We start from the raw sequence: 16,809 nt of genomic DNA on the forward strand, positions 1-16,809 counted from the left end.
CCATGATCCCTAATACTGTTTTGGAGTCCCATTGGGTGCGTGGAACTATTCAATTTGTATTTAAACGACCAATTTACCGGTTTACAACTTGCACTGATTTCATTAACTCAAGCCTACCACGAACATTTTTGACAACAAATAATGATCATATATGTTCCAAACGACATTATATGATCCCATTATGTATCCTTTAAAATTTCAAGACTTTTCGACACCGAGCCCTGAAACCTCCAAAATTTCTCAAAAAACGTGGATATAAATATATAATCTTAAATTTTGGAATTTTTTTTTGACTTTTTTCGCCCAAAAATAAAATTTGCTGAATTTTTACCATGGTGTCTAATACCTTCCGGGAGTCCAATTGGGTTGGTGGAACCATCTAATTTTCCTTTAAACGGCCAATTTACCGATTTACAACTTGCACGGATTTCAATAACTCAAGCATACTACGAACCTTTATGAAAACATATAATGATCATAAATGGTTCCAAACGACATTACATGACCCCGAGATGTATCCCCTAGAATTTCTAGACTTTTCGACACCGGGCCCCGAATCCTCCAAAATTTCTCAAAAAGCATGGATATTAGCCTTCAATTTTGAAAATTTTGATTTTTTTCGCCCGAAAATAAAAATTGCAGAATTGTTTCCCATGATCCCTAATACCGTCCAGGAGTCCCATTGGGTGGGTGGAACCATCCAATTTGCCTTTAAACGACCAATTTACCGTTTTACAACTTGCACCGATTTCATTAACTCAAGCCTACCACGAACATTTATGACAAAAAATTAAATAATTATCATATATGGTTCCAAACGCATTATATGACCCCGAGATGTATCCTCTTGAATTTCAAGACTTTTCGACACCGGCCTCGAAACCTAAAAAATTCCTTAAAAACGTGAATATTAGTCTTATATTTTGGAATTTTTTTGAGCTTTTTTCCCCCGGAAATAAAAAAATGCCAAAATGTTTACAATGGTCCCTAATATCCTCCGGGAGTCCAATTTGGTTGGTGGAAACATCCAATTTGCCTTTAAACGACCAATTTACCGGTTTACAACTTGCATGGATTTCATTAATTCAAGCATACGACGAATATTTATGACAACATATAATGATCATATATGGTTTCAAACTGCATTATATGACTCCGAGATGTATTCCATCGAATTTCAAGATTTTTCGACACCGGGCCCCGAAACCTCTAAAATTTCTCAAAAAGCGTGGATATTAGCCTTCAATTATGGAATATTATGACTTATTTTTGCTCGCAAATAAAAATTGGCCAAATGTTTACCATGGGCCTATTCTGATTGATTGAATTGATATAATGAACACAATTCTCCTCATCTTCAACTCCCCACAATTCTCCTCATCTTCTCTTTCACCACTTTCTCTCTCCTCCCCTTCAATGGCGGGTTCTCCAAAACCCCACTCACCCCACAACTACTTCACTCGCAAACTCCTCACCAAGAAAACCTCCATTACTATCCTCCTTCTCTTCTTCTTCAACTTCATCTTCTTCTCTTACTACTTCCATCACTACCCTCCTTCTCTCTCCTTCCACCATTACAACTCCCGCCATCTTCGTCTCACTCTCTCCGACCAACCCCCACTACTTTCTCTCTCCTCACCCGTCGCTAAACCCTGGCCAATTCTCCCCTCTTACCTCCCCTGGTCCCCTCCTTCTTCTTCTCTCTCCTCCTGTGAAGGGTATTTTGGGAATGGGTTTTCGAGGACTTTTACTGTTCTTCCTCGAATTGGGTCGTCGAATTCGTCTTGGTTTCGGTGCCATTTAAGCGGGACTCTTCGGAGCTCCGTTTGTGAAGGTGGGCGGGTTAGGATGGATCCGGGTAAGATCCGGATGTCGGTTGGTGGGGAAGTGATTGAGGAGGTGATTGGTAGGTCGGATGAAGAGGAGCTTCCTGTGTTTGAAGATGGCGCGTTTCGATTGCGGCGAAACGGTGTTGGGAAAGGGAAGAAACGGGGTAAGGCGGTTTCGAAGAAGTTTCTTGATGATTTTGTTGATGAAGGTGAGATTATGAAGCATACTATGAGAGAATTGTTTCAGACTATGGAGTTGGTTGAAGATGAAGATGATTTTCAGTGTTCTAAGGTTAGGGTTTCTAAATATACTATACTTTTTTTTTGTTCTATTTTTAGAGATATATTATATAATTAGCTAGTTTGATTTATATTATTGTTGTTGTTGATGTGATATTGATGTTGTAGAATTCAATATTCTATAGTTATGGTTGATTAGATCAATATTAGTTGATATTGAATGAAATTATGTTTACATGTTCAACACTAATGTAATGTAGTTTGAGTTTGAATTGAAGTTATGCTCGTGAGTACCTTGTCGGATTGTCGATGTTCCAAACGGGTTTACAATTCGATTTATATCAAATCCATGGAAAAGTTTCCAATTTAGAGTGTCTTTTCACTTGAATTTCGCTTATCTGAGCTTATTGGCACTTATTCGAGCTTAGTTTTGAATTGATCATGATAGCCCTTTTAGCCATAGGCTTGATTTTGCTTGAAATTATTGAAAAAAAGGTGGGGGTGAATAAATCCTAACTGTCCTACATAGTTTTGAATTGATCATGGTAGCCCAGCCATAGACTTAATTTTTTCTTGAAACGAAGAAAATAAGGTGTAGAGAATGGAGCCTTACACGCAGACATGTGTATGAGTTGGAATGTCCGATTATCTTAGGAGTTTGTGCCCTGATTACTAGGTTTTGCAAATTGATTTGGAATTAAGGTGGTATGGTTATTCTGTAAATGAAGCGCTGATGTCTCATTAATGTGAACTTTGGTTTCTCAGATTATCTTTAATACAAAGTAGATAGTTTTAAAGGGAACTCAACCAGTGATTATATGTGTGTATTCTAAAGAATTACTTACTGAGAAGTGCTACTTTGGGGGCGGGGAAGAGAAGCCTTATAGGGACTAAGTGAAAGAATGAAAGAGAGGGAGACATAAAGATCCACTGTGGTTGATGAGCTCTTTATGATCTTTCTGACTTTATTTTATCTATTACCAAGTAAGAATGAAACTTTTGGACGATTGAGGAATGGGAATACATCCTAAATCTATTTTCCTTTTGTGAAAGAAAAACCTTTTCCTCACAGTTATGCTTTATTTGTTTACTTGTAAGTAAGTGTCTGTCTGAAAGCTAAATTATATACAAGGACAATTATAAATTGTTGATTCACCCTCTTATTCATATGTAGAACTTTTAAATTATGGCCCTTTCTATTGACCTCTCTTTTATATATAAAATTGCAATCTTGGCGAAATGGGAGGGACATGGGAAGGGGCTGGTATAGGCCACATTTTAGTGTAAAAAAGGGATGTTGTCTGAAGGGACGTGATGAATTCTATTTTTTAGTTGAGTGCTGTGAAACTAATCACTTCAATGTTCAAACTGTGATCTAAAACTCTTCCTACTTTATTTATTGTAGCTTGGTTTTCAGCTTTCCTTACCCTTTGATTATGTGACACAATATCTTGTGCTTGCAGTGGATTGAGGAGCCAACACTATTGCTGACGCGGTTTGAGTATGCTAATGTTTTTCACACATATACTGATTGGTATAGTGCATACGTTAGCTCTAGATTAACTGGATTGCCAACACGGCCGCATGTGGTTTTTGTTGATGGTCATAGCAAGGTAAGCGAGTCTTATTACTCTCCATTTTCCCACCTGTATCATTATTTCTTGGCATGCTCTGTAGGTATATGGATATAGAAACTAAGTTCTTGTTCTTTCCCTGTCACTGCACCTGTCATTAGAGAAAGCTTGAAAGGAAAGCTGGTATCTTTAAGAGCATTGGCTAAGAATAATGAGACATGTTTTTTTTCTTATGTTCTTGGTCATGATTCACAAGTCATAATCAATGTAAGATATACTTTTTAGAATAAGCGACGAGACAAATCATGAGACAAATCAAGTGTCAGAATATGGGCTAACTCAATGTAAGTGGAGATCACCCTTCACTAATCAGTAGTGGAAGAAATCACCAAATATCTCTTATCAACCAATGGTTATCACTCTTATCATTGAGCACTCAGCCCGCACAATTTCTGTATATTGTATTGTAAAATCCCTTTCTCAACTCAGATATCAAAGAATGCTTGTTATCTCTCACTTGATATTTAGACTCAGGATTACTTTCGAATAATGACCCATGCCCACTCTGTCAAGAGTATAGATTCTGTTCCTACTCCAAATAGGATATATTCTAGACTCATCCTAGTCTAGATCTCGAATACAACAAGCATTAGGAATTTCTTAAACTAATATTTATCTTCATCAAACAGTTTCAAAATTATGAGGAAATAATGCATACATAAATCCTAAACAACCTAGAATAAATAATTTCCAACTAAGCTAAACATCGAACATAGAAAATCTTGCGGCACAGCAGCACGCGATTGTGTGCCATGACTCACAGTCATGTGCTGAGAATACATGTGCATGGTCATATGCTGGAGTTGTGTGCCATGTCCCACACTGTCTTTACTATAATAGCTTCTTGATAGACCAACCCAGGAACATGTTTTGAATTTTACATAAATGTAGTAGTAATAAAAAGAAGAAAAAAGAGACTTTGATCGGGAATAATTGAATTACAGAAAATAAAGGATAGTAATCAAGCTCTCCATTGGCCTGATTCACTCCCAACAGTTCCAAGAGCTAAACAAAGCTAATGTGACTCTTCAATATTTTGGATGCCTTTCTCTTTGCCTACTCTCCTTATTTATGGCACTTTCTGAGTCACATTCACCTCTACTAATCATCCATCTTCCTCCTCAAAGATACTACTAACAGAATTATATTAGATTACATGATGATCCTCCCTACTAGCATTTCTTGAGCTGGATTTGTTAGGCCTGTAAATTTAATGGTAAGTACTTGTTTCAAAATTGGAAAACCCATATCATTCATCATAGTCTTGATTGGGATTTGTTATCCCTTGACTGGGAAAAAAATCCTTGAGACATAAGTTCTCTTGTCTGCATTTGTCTTCTAGTTGAGGAATTGTTTCTACATTGCTTCCATATGAATCTTGACATCTCAAAGCTAACCTACTTTGATTTAATGCATCAATTAATTTTTTTTTTCCAGACACAATTGGAAGAAACATGGGAAGCACTTTTCTCAAGTATTAGATTTGCTAAAAACTTTACTGGTCCTGTGTGCTTTCGTCATGCTGTTTTTGTACCTTTGGGGTACGAAACAGCCTGGTTTAAGGGTCTGAGTTAGCATATTGATTGCCGTGGGGCTTCTGCAAAATCCCTGTGGGCACACCCTGATAATCGCAAAACTGCACGACTATCAGAATTTGGGGAGATGATAAAGGCAGCTTTTGATTTTCCTGTGGAAATCCCCAAAAGACCAAAGTCATCCTCAGAACATAATGTACTTTTCGTTCGACGTGAAGATTATTTGGCACATCCACGTCATGGTGGTAAAGTTGAATCCAGGCTGAGCAATGAACAAGAAGTATTTGATTCATTGAAAGCATGGGCTTCTAATTATTCTCGATGTAATGTAAACCTCATAAATGGGTTGTTTGCTCACATGTCTATGAGAGAGCAAATCCGAGCTATCGAGGATGCTTCTGTGATTATTGGAGCTCATGGGGCGGGTCTAACTCATGTAGTATCAGCATTACCAGACACTGTAATTCTTGAAATTATTAGCAGCCAGTTTCGGCGCCCCCATTTCCAATTGATCTCTCAGTGGAAAGGTTTGGATTACCATGCCATTAATCTCTCTGGATCTTCTGCTAATCCAGCTGAAGTTGTTAGAGAGCTTAAAAAAATCATGAAAAGCATTGGTTGCTGAAGCTCTGTATATTGGTATCACAATTCTTTTCTGCATAGCTAAGAAAATATGAATGGTCAGCCAAGTTGGATATAGAGTTTCCTTTAAGGCCTTAGGTGTGAATTTCTGTATGCTATTTCTAGGTGTTAGGATGAATATTAAAGGAATATATTCAGGTTTGAAGAATTTTGGTCATGGTGGCTGATGAGTCAAGGATGCGGCTTCTTAAATATTTTTAACGGATTGAGTTGTTTTTCTGTGTTCTTCCTCAGGCAGTTCAATGCAAGGTAGTTTAGGACTTTAGGAGTAACATAATTTGACCAGTTTGTACTCCATTCATATTACCAATTTCGCCTCTGGTTGCAGGTAGGCCTTTGTATACTTTGTCCCTAACATTTGTATATAAATTTAAGGTAGTCTATGTACAGTTATAATTAATATCATTATGGTGGATGATCCACTTGAATGGATGTCAATTACCTCGAGGTTTGTCTCTCAGTGATTTCTCCTTGTCTTTGATACTTGACTTTTGTTACTGGGAAGTTTTCTTCTGCTTGCATTAATCTCTAAGATGCTAGGAATAACAAGAGGCCGAGCATGATATGAACTTTTGAACGGGGAACATATGTATTCTCATGTCTTGTACCTTATATAACCTGTCGAATTTAGACCGTACAGCGAATATCTTTAGCAATGTGAAAAGCACATTTGAAGTCCTTTTTACATGGGTTCTAAAGTTGCAGTGTGTGGCAGACAGTGAATACAGCGACCTACGATGCAAGACACTATCCTGCATTTTAGAGTCTTCCTGGTTAATTTTAACTTGTGAAGAAGTTTGGAGCGAATTCGTCCGATGGTGGCCACACCAAAACACTCTGTGAGGTGATGATTTTTCTCACAGGTATATTATTCTGCAAGCTGCTCCATCCAAATATAGATAAGGTGGGCTTCAGGAGGAGTAGTTTCATTTTAAGAAGATGAAAATGAAATCTCAGTGGGGTTGTTACATATCTATATCTGATTACTGAATTGATTTCATAAATTTTTTTTCTTTCCTTTTTTCTTGGTAGGGCATAGAGTAGGCTTGATTTTGGACTGAAGCATATTAGTGGAAATAGATCTGAATGTCTATTGACAGCATGTAAAGTACCAACAGTTTGTTGCTTATCAGTTTTCTTGATGAAATTACTGTTCTTTTTTAAGAATCAGAAACTTCTTTACCTTTGATTTGGGAGTAATTATTTGTCAAATGTAGGCTTTTTTTTTTTTTTTTTCAATTCCTTATTAGGGGTGTTGATGGTTTCATTTTGTGGAAAGTAGAACTTCACGTTTTCTGATTTTTGTGAATTAAGATGAACGGAATACCTTGCTATAGGTGTACCCGGAAACAGTCTAAAGATGTATGTAGGGGTGATGTTACTGGAAAACTGAGTCTCACATGATATTCTTGGACTATAGAAGCAAAGTTTTGTTGCCATTAGTTTTGTAATTGTTCCAAGTTTCTTACCTAACAGCAACTAGCCTATATTAAGATTATTAACCCGATATGATATACGAAACACAGCAAATTTATTTGTTGGACCATCTTATCTACTCCGTACTAGATATAGGTTGATGTACTTTATGAGTTTTGGAGAAGTGGTTAGTTGTTTAGATATGCAAGATTTCCAAAATCAAGAACGCAAAAGTGACTCTTAATCGAGTTTAAGATACTTTAGTTTTAAGTGATGGAGGGAGTATGTAACAATTATTTTTGGTCTTAGCTATAAGATTGTCAAATACAATTGTCATTTATTAACTTCTACAATTTCCTAACTAGCTTAGAGGATTTAATCACCAAGTAGAAATTGATCTAGTGGTTAATATTGTATCTCACAACTTTGAGATCGTGGAATAATTGAGATCTTTCATAAAATAAAATTAAAAAAAATAAAAAATTGTTGTGGGATCAATCTCTACCGGGAGTCCGGGAGAAACTAGATTAGAACTCTCTTAAATCGAGTTAACACATGATATGTTTTGGTTTGATAGGACCTATTAAGGAACTAAAAAAACACTTTAGTCATGTCACCCAGAAATTTTAGTGGCTAATTTATAGTACATCCGTAGCACTATTTTATTATTAGTAGAGACGTTTCATGAGGGGGGGGGGGAATGAAGGATCAAACCCCTCAAGAGATGGAGGGACTAAGTGACTAACCATCCCTCCACTCCTAGATCCTCGTAATTATTACTGTATAATTTAAATTTTTAAAAATATTGTTTATTCTTGTTAGCAACTTTTTTTTTCAAATAAAAAAAAAAAAAATATGACTCGGTATTTTTTTTTTTAAAAAAAAAAACTTGACTTGGTGTTGTTAGGAAAAACGAATTTTGATTTAATTAAGATTTTTTTTTTTTTTTTTATTTTTATATAAAAAGAGTATAATGGCAAAGTCATGGTACTTTAATGAGATTTATGGGCTATAATAAAAAGAAAGCTCCGGTCTTTTTCATTGATAAAGTCCTTTATGTCATTGTTCACCCAACATACCCATTTTATAAAAATAACAATTTGTAATACTGTTTCAAATTAAAATTTCCAACTTCCAAACACATGACATTTGTCTGCTCTAATGCCAACTTTTTTATTAATTAGCACCATTAGAATTTTAAAGTAGTTGTTTGCTCATATGAAGAATCTCAACAGTAGATTTTATCAAAATATATTTCTTAAGAATTAGATGACTTATTGGTTCTTCCGTGGTTTACTTTTGTCGAAGGAGAGTATATATATAACTATATACTTGTACGTGATATCACTCTAGTTAGATTTTAAATTAGTTTGCAATTAATGGAGTTGTCTATCAAGACATGAATTTTGTGTTAAAATAGCTTTGAATTTTACCATATGTTTAAATTGATTGGACAAAATAAACTCGAATTAGATTTGATTAATCTAACACTTATTTTTGTAAAAAAATCTAAAACTTATCTTTCTTTATGTAAACAAAATACACCCTTAAAACGTTTATATTAACGCTTCTTGTTACCCTTATTAAATTTGACCTATGCTCAACCGCTTACGGATTAACAAATTAAAAACCTAAACACTTTTGCCAAAATTAATAAACTTTATCTTATGACATGATTCTACCTACGTAGTCAAATTATAAAATCTGATTCGGTCATCACCATCCACTCAATCAAACATTGCATACAATTTTTTATTTCAAAATTTATTCTTTATTTTCTTGCTTCATATTATCTTGATTAAATCAAAATTCCAAAATCACATGATAATTGTCTTTTGCCCTTTCTTTCTCCCCTCAAAAATCTACACCCAATAACAGAAAACAAATAAAAAATCATCATCATCAAAAATCGAAAAAAAAAAAAAAAACAGAAATACCCATATCAAAATTCTTAGGTTAATCATAAAAAATGTCATTATAGCAAACACTATATTTCTTCTTCTTCTAATACTACCTAATTTTTACCTGTAAATTATACATACCCATCAATTTATCACTTTTTTTTTTGTGTATGAATTTACGCAAAATTTGGGTTTTATTCCTTATTCTTTAAATTTTTTTTTTGAACCAAAAAAAAAAGTTTGTTTTTTTAGTTTTTTGAATAGAGTTACAATGGTTAATTTTTGGAAGAAGTTGAAAAATCTTATGAAATTGAAGAACAAACTCAAGTCGAAGTCCAAGAAGAAGAATCGAACCCCGGTTGATATAGTTCGCCGTGCTCGAGAATTATTGATTCTTATCAATGATAATACCAATGTTGATCAAGCACCTAATTGGGTTTGTTTTTTAATTTTAATTTAATTTTTTAGCTTATTTTATGGGGTTTGATTTTTGTTGTGTTTGGAACATCAATTTGATAGTGGGGTTTTTAATGTTATGACAAATATGGGAAAAAAAAATGTGATCTTGATGAATAATGATTAGAAAAGGTTTGATTTTTATGATTCTCTATTATTAATTTTGTATAATGTGAGAAATTCTATTTGGTTTTGTGTGGTTTTTAATCTCAAAAATATGAGAAACAGAATTAAGGGAGTGAAATTTTAATTTTGATCAATTTTGGATTCTGTTGTGGGTTTTTACTCTGTTTGGAATTTAACAAATATTATTTGTATGATGAATAGATAAAGAACATAAAGTACATTATTATTAAAGTGCAGGAAATTGATGATTTAACTTATATATATATTCTTTCCGAAACTGATTTATGTGCTATTATGATTGATTTCGTCGGATTATGATTGAATTCATCGAGTTCAGTGAACTCATTGCTGATCTATGATGAATAGATAAAGAAGAACAGAAAGTACATTTTTATAAAAGTGTAGGAAACTGATGATTTAGCTTATATATACTCTTTCCAGAACTGATTTATGTGCTGTGATGATTGATTTCGTCGAATTATGATTGAATTCGTGGAGTTCAGTGAACTCATTGCTGATGTATGATGAATAGATAAAGAACAGAAAGTACATTTTTATAAAAGTGTAGGAAACTGATGATTTAACTTATATACTCTTTCCGGAACTGATTGATTTATGTGCTTTGTTGATTGGTTTCGTCGAGTTAAATGGAACTAAAAAAGAAAAGTGCAGGAAACTGATGATGTAACTTACTTCTTTCAGAACAGATTATGTGCTTTAATATATGAATAAAATTGAATCATGATTGGTTTCGTCGAATTAGGTGAACTCGGTGTGGATGTATGACGAATAGATAAAGAACATGAAGTACATTATTATAAAAGTGTAGGAAATTGATAATTTTGATTAATACTCTTTCTAGAAATGTGCTTGAATAAGACTGAATTGTGATCTGATTTCGTCTTCAGAAGGAAGAACTAGGTGAACTCATTGCGGATGTTAAATCCATCCTTTATGGCACGAGTGAAGCTGAACCCGTCCCAGAATCTTGTGCACAAGTAACACAAGAATTCTTCAGAGAAGATACCCTTCGTCTACTTATATTTTGTCTTCGGAAACTTGACTTGGAGGTGAGCTATGAAATAATAATTACTGACTGAATGGTTTTCCTATATGAATTTTGAACTTGAAATTGTTAATTTTGGCCAAAATCCTGTTTTCCTGATGTTGCTTATTATTAAAAAAAGATGATCTCTCTTAGGCCCGTAAAGATTCTACTCAAGTAGTAGCAAATCTGCAAAGACAGCAGGTTCATTCACGTCTAATTGCGTGTGATTACTTGGAAGCCAACATTGATCTTATTGATGTATTGGTATCAGGGTACGTAAAACAACGATTTTATCCTAATTTTTCCTTAATATGCTCAAGAGTTGATGAATTGCTTATGTGTTGAATTCTATCACAAGGTATGAAGACCATTTACTAGCTTTGCATTATGGTAATATGTTGAGGGAATGTATTCGCCATCAAAGCATTGCCAAGTAAGTGATCAAATATCATGTTATATAGTTCTTATTCTACGTTTTCCTGATAAAAAACAAAAATAATGTTATTATTTCATATGCTCATAGATATGTGCTTGAATCGCACTTGTGCAAGTTTTTTGATTACATACAACTTCCAGATTTTGATATTTCATCAGACGCAGCTGCAACTTTCAAGGTTTTATATCTTGTTCTGTCTGCTTATTACTCCGTATTAGCTTACTATTAAATCTTTAGTATACCAGCGTTATAAAATTTTATGAACTACAAGAATGCCTGAACGTTTAGCATGTTAGATGATCGATATGAAATTGCTCCTATCTTACAAGCTGTATGCCTTGTGGTATTTGTAGGAGCTATTAACAAGACACAAAGCCACGGTCTCAGAATTTTTGTCAAATAACTATGATTGGGTAAGTTGCACTTATATAACAACATACATTTAAGTGAACGGATAATAACATGTATTAAATTTCATCCGTGATATAGTTTTTCAGAGAATTCAACAATAAGTTGCTGCAATCCCCAATCTATATTACAAGGCGTCAATCTGTTAAGGTAAATCATTATGTTAATTTAGCAGTGATAATATATACCTATATACCCATATACCTATATAACTTTGTATTTTGTATAAAACCTCTAGCTTTTGGGAGATATATTGCTTGATCGTTCAAATTCTTCTATAATGGTGCGATATGTGAGCTCAAAAGAAAATTTGATGATTCTTATGAATCTTCTCAGGGTATGTAATTTCATTTTCATAGAATTAACTATTTTTTTCATGATTAATATCGTGATTCAAAAAATAAAATTAGTTATTAACCGAGTAATATATTGTTTTTGTATAGGAATCAAGCAAGCCCATACAAGTGGAAGCATTTCATATCTTTAAGGTATATGGAAATATATTATTTATTTAAGTTATATTACGCTTAAGAATGTAAGGCGTAATTGAGGATTGTACTGCCCTTAGTTATTACAATTAGCAAAAAAAATTAGATGTTAATTTATTATATATGACAGTTATTTGCAGCGAACAAGAACAAGCCGCCTGATATCACAACCATATTGATTGCTAATAGAAGCAAGCTTCTTCGATTATTTAGTAACTTTAAATTGGATAAAGGTAATCTTTGTTACACATTTAAGCAGTTCATATATCGTTTTCAACTTGAACTTTGAAATTGCTCATTGCATTGTTAACAGAGGATCAACAATTTGAGGCCGACAAAGCTCAAGTGGTTAAGGAGATAGCGGAATTGACACCAAGAGAGATTCGATGACAGGCTTAAGTTGAAGAAAATTCGGAATTTTGTTACTAGGTGCTTAGGTTAAAGGAAGTTGTTGCCTTCAAATTGATATTTAACTTGTATATTCTGTAAGCTATTTTTTCATCGAGGCGGATTTGTAAATAAAACATCTTTACTATGAGATTGATTTCATTTTTTTGACTATTTTATTTGATATGGATAAGCGTGTCTATTATTTGACCTAAAGTTAAGTAAGGTTAAATATGTACGTGTAACCAAAGTCGTTGGTAAGAGAACTCAATAACAAATGTTTATGGTACAGTATCTAAAATTAAATGTCAAAAAAAAAGTCAAATATTTGAATAGATGTGTCAATTTAGGGTTTGTTCTCTTACGTTGAAATTCAATTCAGTTCAGCTCGGCTCCTAATTTCCTTCTCTTATAAAATATTCAAACATGCCCTTAGAATGGTTTAATTTATTGCGATTAAAAAAGATTAATCTACAAAATCTTTCTACAAATCAAATTAAAATATTGGTGTAAATTGACTATATTGTTGAGATACTCTTTCTAATTAATTAGCAAATCAAATTTGATCATCTTTTGGATTTGTAACCTAAATTTTCTTCTGAATTAATTAGCAATCACTTCAAACTTTCAATTTTCAATTTTACTGAAGCTTCCCCTGCCTTCTCATTCAATCTACCAAGATCAATTCACGGAGTTTTACAGGTAGTTTCTTTATCCCCAACTCAAATTATTCAAAATTAATTCAATTTCTTGCTCATTTACATCACTAAATTGTGGAACTATAACTTTTCAAGTTGTAATTTTGTGTTTATCGACATTTTGGTGTATAAAGTTTTTAGCTTTGCTGTAAAAATCTCGACTTCATGGGTATTGCATACCACCTGTTTGATAAAATGACAAAATGAAACATAGTAATTTGATTTATGTACCCATTTGAGTTTTCAATGATATTTTTCTGAGATACCCAAATTGAAAAAATGTAGAATCACATTTTCATCAAAATTATTGCTTCATTTTGCTGAATAATATGATTATTGTTGGTTGTAATTTGAAAAGATAGTTCATTCTCTAACATTATGCACAACAGCACAATACCTCTATATTTAATTGGCTAAATTCATAGATTTCTAATTGTTGGCTGTAAAGAATGAAAATTATCTCTTTTTTCTTTTCTATTGTTAGTTGCTGCAATAAATTTGGGGGTGAATGAACTAAAAAAGGAGTAGAGATGGTGATGTGTTATCCTTCGACGCCTGGAAAGCTGGCAGTGACGATGGGATGTTTTCTTGGTGGTATTTCTTTATTTGTTGTTGGTATACATTATTCCTACAAGAATGTTGCTCCACAACAAGCTCGTACGAAAGCTCGAAGCGATTTTGTTAGGGAGCATCTTAGGAAGAAGCATGGCTTTGGTGAGAAGAAAAAATGAGGCAGAATGCCTTTTGCTTGATTTTCTAGCTCTGTTTTTTCCTATATAAACATGATGATTATGTTGATGAATGGTAGCTTTTCTTTTGATGCAAGAATCAAAAATCAATTTTTTGCCTTGTAATCTTTGATTGACTTTTGAGTGGAAGTTGCATTCGAATACAATATGTTAATCACTAAGCTTTCAGATTTACATACTTTTATGTTCACCGATGGATGAAAAGTGGTGTCATGGATGTTGTAGGGTTCTCACTAGTGACATGGTTTGCAGTGTTGTTTTGGTGCTATGATTGTGGTAGGGACGGGAGAAGTGGGGAGATTAGTGATGCTGTTATGAAAACATGTAACTTGCCTTCTCAAATTGGTGTGCTGAACTAAATGGTTGTTACCTTGTTGGAATTGAGTTTTCTGCAATGAGCTGCACAAGCAAAGTTTCTGCTCTTTTGGGTTGATCTCACAAGATATGTGGCTCACAGATGATTCAAAAGGGCTCATTACTAAAAGGAAATGCATCAACAATGAAAGATTACTCTCTGCTGAAGTGTGTACATTATCTGCCAAAAAATTTCCTACATTTTTTAAGCTTGAGGAATATCTAAATGGCATTGGTCTTTGGGTCCAGCCAAGAGGTTAGGATCAGTAATATCTTATGCTCTTAAGGGGTTTAAGTGCTTACTTAATGCAGTTGACAGAATGGGCACATAAAGTCGTGAAGGTCCAGTTTTTATCTTCATAGAAGCTTTAAGATTGTTGAAAAAGCCATTACTTTACACACTGGTTCAGCTTTGTTTCTTTCTTGTTATATTAGAAGAAATAGAGGGCTATGTAATGGAAGAGGAAATGAAGAAGAAAGCATTGGGTAGTGCCCTTGTTTTTCTTTCCTGTATATTAGTTTAAGAAGTGGGAATACAATCGTTTATATTATTTGAATCTTGCATACTCTAATGCCTCTTGAATCATTTCTGCTTAATAATAAGAAACAGTCGTGGTTATAAGAAAAGTATATCAGACTTCTTGACATTATGACTCTCTCAAGAACTATGCCAGGGCAGAGCTGTTAATGAGGCATCGCCTGTTTTTATGCTAGATTGCTTACTTAGTACTGTCAGATATGTTTGATACTTGGAAGACTTATTTAATGTATTTTTTTTTACTCTGATAAAGATTGATGAATGAGCAACATATTATCAAAATACATTTTCAATTATGTGTTAGTTTATGGAGCATCTCTTTCAGCTTCCGTCCCCCTCAGCACCCTAAGCGACACTGCATCTGGCATCCATCTGCTAACAAATACAGATGAATGTGTTATGCATAATTTCAAATACAAAAGGTATCAGAGGAATGATAAATATTTCGTATGAATTTTAGTTCTCTAGTCCACTCACATTAGAATTGTAATTAATTTTGGAGTGTACATTATAACATTTGGATATTCCCTAACAAGTTAGTGATCATAAAAAAAGTAGCATCTTCTGTGCACAAATTCGGCCAAAATATAGGTGCTGAAGTCTGTAGGTATGATACAAAACCTCACTGATTAAACTTTCAAATCCACTCACAGACAATCACATTGGCATTTTTATAGATGTTTTTGGATGTTGTTTTGACGAATGAAAGTAGAAAATCACTGATTTACTCAGGTTATCTGTGCTTTTCATTGATTAAAACATTATTCAGGTTTTCAGTGATTGATCTGCACAGACATTCTCTCCGACTTTCTCCCACATCCATTCTTTCAGGATATGATGTAGAGTTCATTCTCTCTCTGTTTTCCCACTGTTTTTCAGAACTTCTCGCCATGTTTTCATTTTGTGATGTCCTTGTGAATCCAAAGAAGTTGAAGAAAAAGCCGGATATGAGGGTGGCTTGACGATTTTTCAGTATGGGTTTTAAACTACTACATTTCTAAGTGGCTTCTTTACAAGGGTGTTCAAGGGGGTTTACAAAAGAGAGTGTATCATCTTTGTCTTTTGTCCTTGTCTGATTCGAACCTTGTGGCAATCAAGATTGTCACACCCTATCCTGGTTGGCTACTTAGGATATGCTGGACGGGTGAGAAACTTTATATATGGTAAAGAATCAAAGGAAGCCTGAATAATCATCTGTTCAAAAGTAATCATTTTAATTAACCAGCTGATTAAATTGTCAGTTTGTTACACTATCATAATTCATGCACATAAACTTTTGATCAATGCTCCCTTGGTGTGTTCAGGGTATTCCTCTGGAGATGGACTTAGTTGGAAACGCTGATGCGAAGGTTTGGGAGCAGCTCAAGGCTCTTCTTTTTTTTTATTTACTTTGGAAGTTCAGACGAAACTTTGATGAGTTCTTACTCCTTGATCAAGACCCAAATTACACTCCAAGGTTATCAATTTTTGACTTAGGAAAGTTGAGAACTTGAGACCAGAAGACTCAGATCTCCACAACACGGTATTTTTTATTTTAATCCCTGATCTTGAGTATGTAGAAACTAGAAAGTGATTTATGTTGTCTCTATATGTTTCTCAATCTTTGCATGACAAAGTGTTTGAAGAAAAGTGCATGACATGTTTCAGTGGAATTTTTAATTATGTTTTAGCTTTTTAAGTAAAATTGAAGAAAAGTGTTTGAATATGACTTTGAAAATGTGTGTGTCTACAAAATAGAGCATTGGTGGATCAAAACAAATAATTACGCGTAGATTATTAGAAGATACAAAGGAGATGTAGAATCAGCCAAAATAAGCAAGACGTTGAAGTCTTTCTGTTGTTTACTCCTGAACTTAATGTACTCGATCAGAAAAAAAAAAAAAAAAATTCAGCCAATCTTTATATAAGCGTTGTTCATAGGGTG

General features: G+C 33.9%; 1 protein-coding gene, 1 long non-coding RNA gene and 1 pseudogene across 2 annotated transcripts; all 3 read left to right on the forward strand.

Annotated features, from left to right (window-relative positions):
* Positions 1-1,278: 1,278 nt before the first annotated feature.
* LOC110723966 lies at positions 1,279-7,179 on the forward strand (annotated as a pseudogene).
* Positions 7,180-8,733: 1,554 nt separating this feature from the next.
* Positions 8,734-12,725, forward strand: LOC110723967 (putative MO25-like protein At5g47540). The gene is made up of 11 exons (XM_021903383.1): positions 8,734-9,633; positions 10,688-10,849; positions 10,981-11,099; positions 11,186-11,260; positions 11,351-11,441; positions 11,617-11,676; positions 11,753-11,821; positions 11,910-12,008; positions 12,115-12,159; positions 12,290-12,392; positions 12,473-12,725. Exons 1-11 carry the CDS (start codon positions 9,469-9,471, stop codon positions 12,547-12,549), a joined length of 1,065 nt encoding a protein of 354 aa, XP_021759075.1. The 5' UTR covers positions 8,734-9,468; the 3' UTR covers positions 12,550-12,725.
* A 287-nt stretch (positions 12,726-13,012) lies between these two features.
* Positions 13,013-14,904, forward strand: LOC110723968. The gene is made up of 2 exons (XR_002511797.1): positions 13,013-13,248; positions 13,729-14,904. It is a non-coding gene; the product is annotated as an uncharacterized LOC110723968 (long non-coding RNA).
* The last annotated feature ends 1,905 nt before the right edge of the window (positions 14,905-16,809 follow it).

The sequence above is a fragment of the Chenopodium quinoa genome, unplaced genomic scaffold, assembly GCF_001683475.1.
Source record: "Chenopodium quinoa cultivar QQ74 unplaced genomic scaffold, ASM168347v1, whole genome shotgun sequence".
Classification (NCBI taxonomy): domain Eukaryota; kingdom Viridiplantae; phylum Streptophyta; class Magnoliopsida; order Caryophyllales; family Amaranthaceae; genus Chenopodium; species Chenopodium quinoa.

Coding starts and splice junctions, on each gene's coding strand:
- LOC110723967 (XM_021903383.1), top strand. CDS start 9,469: ATGGTTAATTTTTGGAAGAAGTTGAAAAATCTTATGAAATTGAAGAAC. Junction 9,634..10,687: donor TTGATCAAGCACCTAATTGG/GTTTGTTTTTTA, acceptor TTTCGTCTTCAG/AAGGAAGAACTAGGTGAACT. Junction 11,442..11,616: donor ACGCAGCTGCAACTTTCAAG/GTTTTATATCTT, acceptor TGGTATTTGTAG/GAGCTATTAACAAGACACAA.